Source organism: Bubalus kerabau, chromosome 10 (assembly GCF_029407905.1).
Source record: "Bubalus kerabau isolate K-KA32 ecotype Philippines breed swamp buffalo chromosome 10, PCC_UOA_SB_1v2, whole genome shotgun sequence".
Lineage (NCBI taxonomy): Eukaryota > Metazoa > Chordata > Mammalia > Artiodactyla > Bovidae > Bubalus > Bubalus kerabau.
In genome coordinates, this window is record NC_073633.1 from 93,729,105 (window position 1) to 93,741,326 (window position 12,222).

Here is a 12,222-nt window from a genome sequence, read left to right on the forward strand (position 1 = left end):
AGAATTGATGCTTTTGAACTGTGGTGTTGGAGAAGACTCTTGAGAGCCCCTTGGACTGCAAGGAGATCCAACCAGTCCATCTTAAAGGAGATCAGTCCTGGGTGTTCATTGGTAGGACTGATGTTAAAGCTGAAACTCCAATACTTTAGCCACCTGATGCGAAGAGCTGACTCATTTGAAAGGACCCTGATGCTGGGAAAGATTGAGGGCAGGAGGAGAAACAGACGACAGAGGATGAGATGGTTGGATGGCATCACCGACTCAATGGACATGGGTTTGGGTGGACTCTGGGAGTTGGTGATGGACAGGGAGGCCTGGCGTGCTGTGGTTCATGGGGTTGCAAAGAGTCGGACACAACTGAGTGACTGAACTGAACTGAGTAGCTCTAAGCTTAGAACTCAGAACCCTTATATTGCTACTTACGAGAATAAGCTTTAGAGCAAGCAAAACTAAAGCTGTGTGAACTTGGGCAAATTACTATATTCACTGTTTCATTTTCCTCATCTTAAAAAAAATACTTATTTCATTAGGTTTCTTACAAGGATTAAATTAGATAACACATTTAAACACCTAGTTCAGTACTGAGCAAACAAATATTTGATAAAAAGTAAGAATTTATTTGGGGCTTCCTTGGTGGCTCAGATGGTAAAGAATCCATCTGCAATGCAGGAGCCCTGAGTTCAATCCCTGGGTCAGGAAGATCCTCTGAAGAAGGAAATGGCAACCCACTCCAGTATTCTTGCCTGGAGAATTCCAGACAGAAGAGCCTGGCGGGCTACAGTCCATGGGATCGCAAACAGCTGGATACAACTGAGCGACTAACTCACAAGATTTTATCATCATTACTACAGACAGACATTCAAAAAATGTGGCTATTATTATCACCAATTCTATTATAATTACAGTAATCATTATTATCTTCCATTGTCTGAATTCTGGAGGAAAAAGTTTTATTTCATATACAAAGGTAGGAAGAAAGAATTTCTACTTAAGAAATAATATTTTAAAAATATCACGGGGGGGCTTCCCTGGTGGTCCAGTGGTTAAGATTCCTCATGTCTAGTACAGGGGACTAAGGTTCAATCCCTGGTTGAGGAACTAAGATCCTGCACGCCATGTGGTGTGGCCAAGAAAAAAAAAAAAAAACTGACGTTCCCCCACCACAAGCTGTTAACTTTGGGTGGGGCATGGAGACCACAGATTCCATTGCCCAGTACTATACCATGAGCTGATCAGCTGGACTGTAACACCCACCTGCACAGCACGGTTTTTCATTAATCATTCCAATAATGTTGTGAGGCTTCCACTCATTTCAGGACTCAGTACTACTATTCCCTTTCTGCTATATACTCTGAGACCAGTAATGGCAGGTGAATGAGATGGGTGGAGTGGGAAATTAAGAATGACAATCTGAAGATAATCACCATGATTTAATCTGAAAATTACACAATGAAAATCTGCCTCCAATGCTGTACTTCTGCGTGTGTGTGAATTTTATGGGTAAAAACCAAACACACACTCTCTTGAAAGTCTAAATCTGTTTCTAAATGTTTTAACGTTTGAACCTGGTCTTCAAGAGGAGATAAATGAAGATACTGCACTATTTGTTATAGTTTTATTCTCTGAGAGTAAAAGAAAATTTTATAATCTGAGATAGACCTGACATTGCCCCTAAACACACTTTGTTGTTGTTCAGTCACTCAGTCATGTCTGACTCTCTGCAATCCTATGGACTGTAGCCCGCCAGGCTCCTCTGTTCATGGGATTCTTCTGGAAAGCATACTGGATGAAGTTGCCAGTTCCTCCTGCAGGGGATCTTCCTGAGCCAGGGATCAAACTAGTATCTCCTGCAAGTCTCCTCCAAGTCTCCTGCACTGCAGACAGATTCCTTACGGCTGAGCCACTGAGGGAAGCCCTAACATGCTTAAGGATTGATTAATTAATGACAAAACATTCCATGCTCTTTACTTCAACTTGTCTTCCCCCTTGAAGTCGCTGTTTACTTTTTTCATCAACTACAACCTCAGAAGATAAAACCCCAAGAAGCATAATATCCAAAGTAGTTGTGGTCCCTACCTGTAGGGTGACGAATCGGGCTCTGGATCAGAGGCAGAAGCTGCTACAGAGGTGACCTTGGTGTTTTCTAGATCTTCATCCTCTGGAAAATCATGGGAAGAAAAATTCAATACTTGAGAGGGAACACAATCAAAATTATCTTGTGTCTTTAAAAAAAAACAAAAAAAACCTGGCAGTTTCATCTAACTTGCTCTTTCTAAAAATATTCTAGGCACAAACTTTATACTCTGGGAGGCCCAGTACATAAATTACTCAAGTCTTCATATCTAAGAATTCTCAAGACCATTATAACCCACTCATTAAAAAAAAAAAAAGTCATTTCCCAAAACAAGTCCCCACAAAATTAATCCTAATTGAAGGATCCCATTTCACAGACACCAAATGGTTAAATTAGGTAGAACATAAAGGACAAAATGGAATGTAGAATGAAATGAACTGGAATTCAGTGCCAAAGCGGAGACTGCCACCTCTACATTCAACCAGCTCACATCGCTGTATTCAGGATAAGGTAAAGGGCTTTTGTCATTTCATTCATGTACTCACTCACCAATGACTTACTGAGTAGCTGCTGGGCATCCTCAAGGAAAACATGTGAAATGTGCCATTAAGACGTGGTTCACAACAAGCCTATGGCGGATGCTATCATCACCACTTTGCAAGCAAGCAAAGGAAAGCACAGAGAGAGGATGCAAGCCCAGGTGATTAAGCGCAACCATCAGGCGCTACCAAGCTATACGGTGTGTTTATTTAGCCTTTCTGTGAGCACTCAGAAAAGCATTTGCTTCAGTGTGTTTAGATAACCCCTGGTGAACCTCCTCTAGTAAAGACAGCAAGAAACTGAAGCCCAAAGTTCACTTCTCAATATAAAATACAACTCACTGACGTAAACCTCAAACACTGAAAATTTCAGAGTTTGGTAGCAATATAAAAGTATAAATGACAAGCAAATATTTGTGATTCAACTTTTGTCTTTTTTTTTTTTTGTATATGAATAGGATCAGGGTTTTTTTTTTTTTTTTTTTTTTTTTGGTCAATTCATAAGTGGAAAGACCTTAGAGCTTTTGCAACCAAATTTCCTGTGAGATAATAGAAAATACATACATATTTTTTATATATGTACATACATACTAGTTTCTGCCCCTAGTTCCTGGCACAGAACTAAAACCTTTCAATTCCCTAAGTGATTAGAGCACTAGGAGTTACCTTTTGTTCTAATATTTGGTCTTTGACTTTGGTTCCTAACACGGAGTTCCTTAATCTTGTGGAGTTTCCTGGGTGATAAGGGTCTCCTGTTCTAATAAGGTGACTCTTGGGCTCCTGGATGGGGGCTGGTAGCCAGAAAGACCAAGCCATGGTTAGAAACGGGATTTTCAGCCCCACCATCCACTCTCCTGAGAGAGGAGAGGGACTGGAGATGGAGTCAGTGATGGATCCCACTTACATTATGAAGCCCCCATTAAAATCCCAAAAGTACTGGCTTTGGAGAGCTGCCAGTTCAGTGAGCATGTCTCCATACCAGAAGGGTGACCCACCCCAGCTTCACAGGGACAGGAGCTTCTCTGTTTGGGACCCTCCCAGACCTCGCCCTCTGTATCTGACTATTCATCTGTAACCTTTGCCATATCTTTTAATAAACTGGTAAACCTAAGTGTTTCTTTGAGTTCTCTGACTTGTTCTAGCAAATAATCAAATCCAAGGGGGAGGAGGTCGTGGGAGCCTCTAGTCTGTAATCACGTCTGATGGAAGTTGTGGGTAACCTGGGGACCTACTACTGCTGTTTGGTATTTGAAGTGGGGTGGGAGCAGTTCTGTAGGACTGAGCCCTCAACCACTGGGGTCTGACACTATCTCCAGGTAGAGCGTGTTTAACATTGAGTTCAACTGTAGGACACCCAGGTGGTGTTGCAGAATTGCTCAGTGCATGGGCAAGTACTCCATACACCTAGGATTAGAAGTGTTGGGAGCGTGGGAGTGCGACAGAGGAAAGGAGAAACACAGGAGGAGGACTGAGGTTTTCTCACACCTCTCCACAAAGGAACTGGGTCTAAGACAAAAATCCCCAGGGTCCCCAGTCTGTTCCCCAGGGTCCAGCTGTCTGTGAAGAGGCCCTTTTCACCGAGAGATAATGAGACTAGAAAGCTCTTTCCTATGTTGACCTAAGTAAAATTTGCTTCCTAATAAATTCTGCTCTTCGATCGCTACTCCCCACAATATCCTTTCAAATATTTACAGACTGCTATCACATTTCCTGCAAGTTCCTTCCCCGGCCAACCACCTCTAGTTCTCTCCATCATCCCTCAGACAACCTCTGATGCTGCCGGCCTCATCTTGTTTCTCTTTGTTCCGCTGCAAGTAAAGAGCTAAAATGGACAACTCTTCCAGATGTGTTCTAAACCATGCAGAGTACATTGACCCAATCATCTCTTAATAAGGAAACGGCATTTCTTGATGTAATATATTAACTGGGCTCTAGATTTATTTTTTTTAACTGCAAACTTACCCCATTGGCCTAAATAAATCAATCGAGATCTCCAAGGGCTTATAAAAATAAACTTATTCCAAGCTTAGCTTCTCCTAGGCTCTATTTTTGAAACAGATTTTTGGAAAATTTTTAACTTAAATACAGAACTTTAAGTATCCATATTATCTATTTTAAATTAGGTTGTTGAAGGGCTTCCCTGGTAGCTCAGCTGGTAAAGCATCTGCCTGCAATGCAGAAGAACCCAGTTTGATTTCTGGTTTGGGAAGATCCCCAGGAGAAGGGATAGGCTACCCACTCCAGTAGTCTTGTCTGGAGAATTCCACGGACAGAGTAGCCTGGCGGGCTACAGTCGATGGGGTCACAAAGAGTTGGACACAACTGAACAACTGAGCACAGCCAGGGTGTTGAAATGACACAAACACACGCTTTGCTCATTGTATAACGACTTAAATACAGGTAGAAAACATTTTTCAGTTACCCTTCCAGACTTTAATACACAAATAATCCATTATTCAGTGTAGAAAAATCAGGAAACACAGAAAACAAAACAAAAAAACAACCAAACACAATCCCACTAGACAAAAATAACCATTGTTAACCTTTTGGTGCATGTCCTTTCAGAAATACACACATATATATATATATAGATAATTATATACATGTATACATCCATATATGTATATATTCCCCCTCTATCCACAGCCATCAACTTTGTGTGGGGCATGGAGACCATAGGTTCCAATAGACGATTTTGTACCATGAGTTGATCTGTTGGACTGTAGTACCTACTAGCTCAGGTATTAATACAGCTTTTCAGTAACTATTCCATTAATGTTTCATAGCTTCTTATTTTAGGGTTCAGTACAAATAAAAATGTATATATAATATTTATATGTGTATATATCATATAGATATTTATATACAAATTATGTTTATATACTTATATTTCTGAAATGACATGTACCTAGTATTAGAGAAATTATTTATGAAAACTTTTCAGAGTCAATAAAATCAGACTAAAGAAATTTTTTTTTTGTTACATTGTGTGATCTTAGTTCCCCACTCAGGGATTGAACCCTGTGCCCTTGGCAGTGAAAGCATGGAGTCCTAATCACTGGACCCCCTGGGAATTCCTGGGGCTGAAAAAATAATTTTCAGTTCTGTTCAGTTCAGTCACTCAGTCGTGTCCGACTCCTTGTGACCCCATGAATTGTAGCATGCCAGGCCTCCCTGTCCCTCACCAACTCCCAGGGTTCACTCAAACTCACGTCCATCGGGTCGGTGATGCCATCCAGCCATCTCATCCTCTGTTGTCCCCTTCTCCTCCTGCCCCCAATCCCTCCCAGAATCAGAGTCTTTTCCAATGAGTCAACTTTTTGCATGAGGTGGCCAAAGTACTGGAGTTTCAGCTTTAGCATCATTCTTTCCAAAGAACACCCAGGACTGATCTCCTTTAGAACGGACTGGTTGGAACTCCTTGCAGTCCAAGGGACTCTCAAGAGTCTTCTCCAACACCACAGTTCAAAAGCATCAATTCTTTGGTGCTCAGTCTTCTCCACAGTCCAACTCTCACATCCATACATGACCACTGGAAAAACCATAGCCTTGACTAGACGGACTTTGTTGGCAAAGTAATGTCTGCTTTTTAATATGCTATCTAGGTTGGTCATAACCCTCCTTCCAAGGAGTAAGCATCTTTTAATTTCATGGCTGCAATCACCATCTGCAGTGATTTTGGAGCCCAAAAAAATAAAGTCTGCCACTGTTTCCCCATCTATTTCCCATAAAGTGATGGGACCCAGATGCCATGACCTTCATTTTCTGAATATTGAGCTTTAAGCCAACTTTTTCATTCTCTTCTTTCACTTTTATCAAGAGGCTTTTGAGTTCTTCTTCACTTTCTGCCATAAGGGTGGTGTCATCTGCATATCTGAGGTTACTGATATTTCTCCCAGGCAATCTTAATTCCAGCTTGTGCTTCCTCCAGTCCAGTGTTTCTCATGATGTACTCTGCATATAAGTTAAATAAGCAGGGTGACAACATACAGCCTTGATGTACTCCTTTTCCTATTTGGAACCAGTCTGTTGTTCCATGTCCAGTTCTAACTGTTGCTTCCTGACCTGCATATAGGTTTCTCAAGAGGCAGGTCAGGTGGTCTGGTATTCCCATCTCTTTCAGAATTTTCCACAGTTTATTGTGATCCACACAGCCAAAGGCTTTGGCATAGTCAACAAAGCAGAAACAGATGTTTTTTTGGAACTCTCTTGCTTTTTCCATGATCCAGTGGATGTTGGCAATTTGATCTCTGGTTTCTCTGCCTTTTCTAAATCCAGCTTGAACATCTGGAAGTTCACAGTTCACGTATTGCTGAAGCCTGGCTTGGAGAATTTTAAGCATTACTTTATTAGCGTGTGAGATGAGTGCAATTGTGCAGTAGTTTGAGCACTCTTTGGCATTGCCTTTCTTTGGGATTGGAATGAAAACTGACCTTTTCCAGTCCTGTGGCCACTGCTGAGTTTTCCAAATTTGCTGGCATACTGAGTGCAGCACTTTCACAGCATCATCTTCCAGGATTTGAAATAGCTCAACTGGAATTCCATCACCTCCACTAGCTTTGTTCATAGTGATGCTTTCTAAGGCCCACTTGACTTCACATTCCAGGATGTCTGGCTCTAGGTGAGTGATCATACCATCGTGATTATCTTGGTCGTGAAGATCTTTTTTGTACAGTTCTTCTGTGTATTCTTGCCATCTCTTCTTAATATCTTCTGCTTCTGTTAGGTCCATATTGCATATTATCCCATATGCTGTACCATAATTTCTTTAACCAATCCCCAGGCCTCTACTATTAGAGCTACAGATTGTTTCAACTCTTTCACTGTTATATAGAGAATGATGTTATATTAGAGATGTTTACAACTCTTTCTTAAGAACTTTCTCCAGGGCTTCCCCAGTAGCTCAGTGGTAAAGAATCCACCTGCCAATGCACCAGACATGGGTTCTATCCCTGGTCCGGGCAGATCCCACGTACCGCGGAGCAACTAAGCCCGGGAGCCACAACTACTGAGCCTGTGCTTTGGAGCCCGGGAGCCGCAACTACTGAGCCCATGTGCCACAAGTACTGAAGCCCACATGCCTAGAGCCCACGCTTGGCAACAAGAAAAGCCACTGCAATGAGAAGCCCATGCCACAACTAGAGAGTAGTCCCTGCTTCCCACAGTTAGAGAAAACCTGTACAGCCACAAAGACCCAGCACAGCCAAAAATAAATATATACATTTTTAAAAAATTATTTAAAAAAAGAACGTCCCCTGTCCACAGCCTTGAAGGGGCAGTCCTGTGACCAACGAACATAATGCTGGCCATTGTTTTTGGGTGAACATTTGCCTCGAAGTGTCCAGTTCTCTTCCCCAAAATCTGGGGTTGATACCAGAGACCAAAACAGACTCATTGGGTCTCTGTGAAGAGCTCAGTTGGGTAAGGGACTGAGTCTACCTTTTGAGAGAAGTCCTTCACAGGCCATATAAAAGCAGATGGCTAAGCAGACAACTGTCAGAGACAGAAGATGATGCATTCAAGCAATGCATCAAGCAAAAAGAAGAAACAAGGGATTGTGGCGTGCAGGCAGCTGGTGTCAGCTGAACTTGGATCTGGGACAACCAAACAAAGGCGCACCTTGGCCTCCTCCAAGCCAAAAGCTGAAAGCTGAATTCTTTTCATTATTTATGAGATCTCTATACAAGTTTTATCAACTATATGTGTTATAAACATATGCTTCTACTCTGTGATTTACCTTTTTACTCTTAATGCTGTCCTTTGATGAACCAAAGTTCTTAATTCAAAATTTGTCATCTTTTCCTTTATTAGTGTTTGTTTGTCCTATTTAAGATATTTTTCCCTACACTGAGATCAAGAAAATATTCTAGATTATCTTCTAGGAGTTTACTGTGGTTCTTTTCACATTTTGATCTACAATTCAACTGGAGTTGATTTTTTTGTGTTTATGGTGTATGAGATCAGGATGAAGTTGTTTTTTTTTTTTCCTTTCTTTTCTCTTCAGTTCAGGTCAGTCGCTCAGTCGTGTCCGACTCTTTGAGACCCCATGAATCGCAGCACGCCAGGCCTCCCTGTCCATCACCAACTCCCGGAGTTCACTCAAACTCAAGTCCATCGAGTCGGTGATGCCATCCAGCCATCTCATCCTCTGTCATCCCCTTCTCCTCCTGCCCCCAATCCCTCCCAGCATTTTACCGGCAACACTTATCATTCCTTCTCCACTACTCCACAGTACAATCTTTGTTGCAAATCAAAGATTTTGTTTCCAGGCTTTTATTCTATTTCTAGGGCCTAGTGGGCTGTTCTATAAAAGCCTTAATCCATTTATGTTTTCTTTTGCCAGAGCCACGTGGCATGTGGGATCTTAGTTCCCTGACCAGGAATCCAACCTGGGCCCCCTGCAGTGGATGCATGGAGTCTTAACCACTGGACCACTAGGGAGGGCCCAATAAAATTTTTTAAAAGTTTTGATACATGATAGAACAAACCTTACCATCTGTTGTTCTTACTCAAGTGTCTTGGCAATTTTATGGCCTTTCATTTCTATATATATATTTTAGAACCAGCTTGTCAAATTCCACCCTAAAAGCCCACCAGAACCCTGCTAGGATTTTTATTGGGATTGCATTTTATCTATAAATCAAGTTGGGGAGAACTGACAGCTTCACAATATGGAGTCTTCCAAACTGAGAATATGATACATTCTTCCATTTACTTAGATATTCTTTAATTTCTCTCAATAATAATATAATCTAAAAAAAATAATAATAATATAATCTTCTGCATAAAGTTTTTACATATATTTTGTGAGGTTTATTCCTAGGTACTTGAACTTTCTTTATGCCAAATTATATATACATATATATGTATTTTTAACTTCTTTGCTAGTATACATGAATGCAACGGAATTTTGCATATTGGCCTGTACTCAACAATTTGGACAAACTTATTAATTTGATAAATTATAGACTCTTTTGGACTTTCTGTGTACACAGTCATCATCTGCAAACCACAGGTTCACTAGGATTCCTTTAAAATCCTTATATAGTCTCTTTTTCTTGCCTGACTGTTCTAGCTATTCAGTAAAACGATGAAAAGCAAGTGGCGAGAGTGGGCAACCTTGTCCTATTCCTAATCTTAAAAGGAAAACTTTCAGATTTCCCCATTAAGTTTGATGCTGCTTGTGGGGTTTTTGTAGATATGCTTTATCCAATTAAGAAAGTTTCCTTTTAATCCTAGCTTTCCTAAGAGTTTTGAATCATAAGTAGGGGCTGAATTTTACCACTTTTTTTGTTTTCTGCTGCTATTAAACTGGCAATTTTAATCCTCTACTGTATAAAAATGGTGATTATACAGCAGACTTAAAAAAAAATGTTAAAACAACTTTGCATTTCTGTAAAACCCCACCTTGGTCATACATAAGGCTGGATTCAGTCTGCTAATCTTTTGCTAATGACTTTTTCCATCTATGTTAATGAGGGACATTAAACTGCAATTTCCTTTTCATCTGGAATCATTTTGATTTTGCCTAAAGAATATAGTTACCTGTAGGTAATAAATCCTGCTTTTAATTGCCTGAAAATACCTTTATTTCACCTTCATTCTTGAAAACTATTTAACTAAGAAAAATTCTATATTGGTAGTTATTTTCTTTCAGTATTCTAAAGATAATCTAGCTTTCATTGCTCTGTGAATAAATCAGATGTCAGCCTAATTACTATTCCTTTGAAGGCAAACTGTAATTTTTTTCTGGCTACTTGTAATATTTTGTCTTTGCTTTGGTTTTATAGCAGTTTTAATTTAATGTGTACCTATTGTCACTTATATACCCCTGCTTGGGGTATACAAGGCTTTATGAATCTGTAGATTCCATTAGTTTTGGAAAATTCACAGCCATTATCTCATCAAATATTTCTCTGTCCATTCTTGACCTCCTTACCTTCTAGGAGGACTGTATGAATGTTAGACTTTTTACCACATCCTCTACGTCTCTTACATCTTTCCTGAATTCTCCACTGTTGTATTTTACATATTTTCTTCTGACCTTTCTTCCAGTCCACTATTCTCTCTTCAGGTGTAATAACTTATTGTTAGACCTATCAACAGAGTTCTTCATTTTCATCTGTATTTTTCAGTTACAGAATTGCTCATTGGTTCTATTTTTATAAATTTCAATTTTCTGCCAAATTTCTCAAGCTTTTCTTTTATCTCTTTGAAAACAGTAAATACAATTTTTAATTGAAGTATAGTTGAATAGTATATTCACTATACTATACTATAGTATAATGGTATAGTTGAATTATATTAAATTACAATATAATTAAAGTCTATATCTGGTAACTCTAAAATCTGATGTTCCTGTGGATCCAGTTTTACTCATTGTTTGATTTTTGTTCAGATTGTGTCTTTTCATGCATCTGGTCATTTCTGATACATGCCAGAAACCGTCTCACAAAACTGTCTGTCAAAATAATTTGAAGACTACAGTGACCCTTCAGAAAAGATTTGGCTTTGCTTTTTCCATAATGAGGGGGCACTAACACCCTGGGGTAATCTTAACCCAATTTCATGAACTCAGATGTTTCTAAAGCTGAGCTGTAGTCTCTGCAATGGGCTGCTTCTAACTTACCCTTACTTCTAGAACATAGGCTTTCAAGGTTCTAGCCCAGAGAAACGGGGGTTCACCAGGGTTCCCCCTTGATTAATCCCTGTTGCTTTAATTCAGAGACATGCTTTCACAGTCTTGCCATTCAGTCTGTCCACTTACGAGTCCAGCATATCCTCTCAGAGGACAGAAGAACCCCAAATTGGACTCTGATCCTCGGTCCCCTCTCTCTCTGCCCTCACATGGATCACAGTCTAATAATCATTCATTACCCGAGTAATGAATCTCCAGGATCTTTAAGCAGATATTTATATTTCAACAATTATCTCCTAATTGTCTCCAGTGGGATAACTAACCCCAATTCTCTAGTCTGCCATTACTCAAAACAGAAACCTGCATTGCCTCGCCCCTTTTCAGTTTGAAGATACCTTAGTGAATAAAATGGAAACAAAACAGAAACTTTAAAAGTCTGCCTTCTGTCTGTCACTGGAAAACAGTATAAGCCTCTGTAAGTAGTGAGTCATAATGAATACTTCGATAACATTGAACTTGAAGACAGAAATGAAAATTAGCACAAAAATAAGGCTTCCCTGGTGGCTGAGATGGTAAAGAATCTGCCTGCAATGTGGGAGACCTGGGTTTGAGCCCTGGTTTGGGAAGATCCCCTGGAGGAGGGCATGACAGCCCACTCCAGTATTCTTGCCTGGAGAATCCCATGCACTGAGGAGCCTGGCGGGCTACTGTCCGTGGGGTCGCAAAAGAGTCAGACACGAGTGAGAGACTAAGCACAGCACAGCACAACAAAGGAAGACAGAAGTGGATTTAAAGACTAACATAATAAAATAAGCTAACAAGGATATATTGTGCAACATGGGGAACATAGCAAATATTTTATAATAACTATAAATGGAGTATAACATTTAAAAATAATGAATCATTATATTGTATACCTGTAATCTGTATATTATACATCAACTATACTTCAATTAAAAAAAGTATTACAT

The 12,222-nt window shown here is 40.0% G+C and overlaps 1 protein-coding gene across 4 annotated transcripts in view; it reads right to left on the reverse strand.

Annotated features, from left to right (window-relative positions):
* The window catches only part of TMED8 (transmembrane p24 trafficking protein family member 8), a 37,001-nt gene that overhangs the window by 18,206 nt on the left and 6,573 nt on the right, over positions 1-12,222 (reverse strand). For all 4 annotated transcript variants that reach the window (XM_055538749.1, XM_055538750.1, XM_055538753.1 and 1 more), the window contains exon 2: positions 2,077-2,158. In XM_055538749.1, coding sequence (XP_055394724.1) covers positions 2,077-2,158 — 82 coding nt within the window. The remainder of the gene's footprint in view (positions 1-2,076; positions 2,159-12,222) is intronic.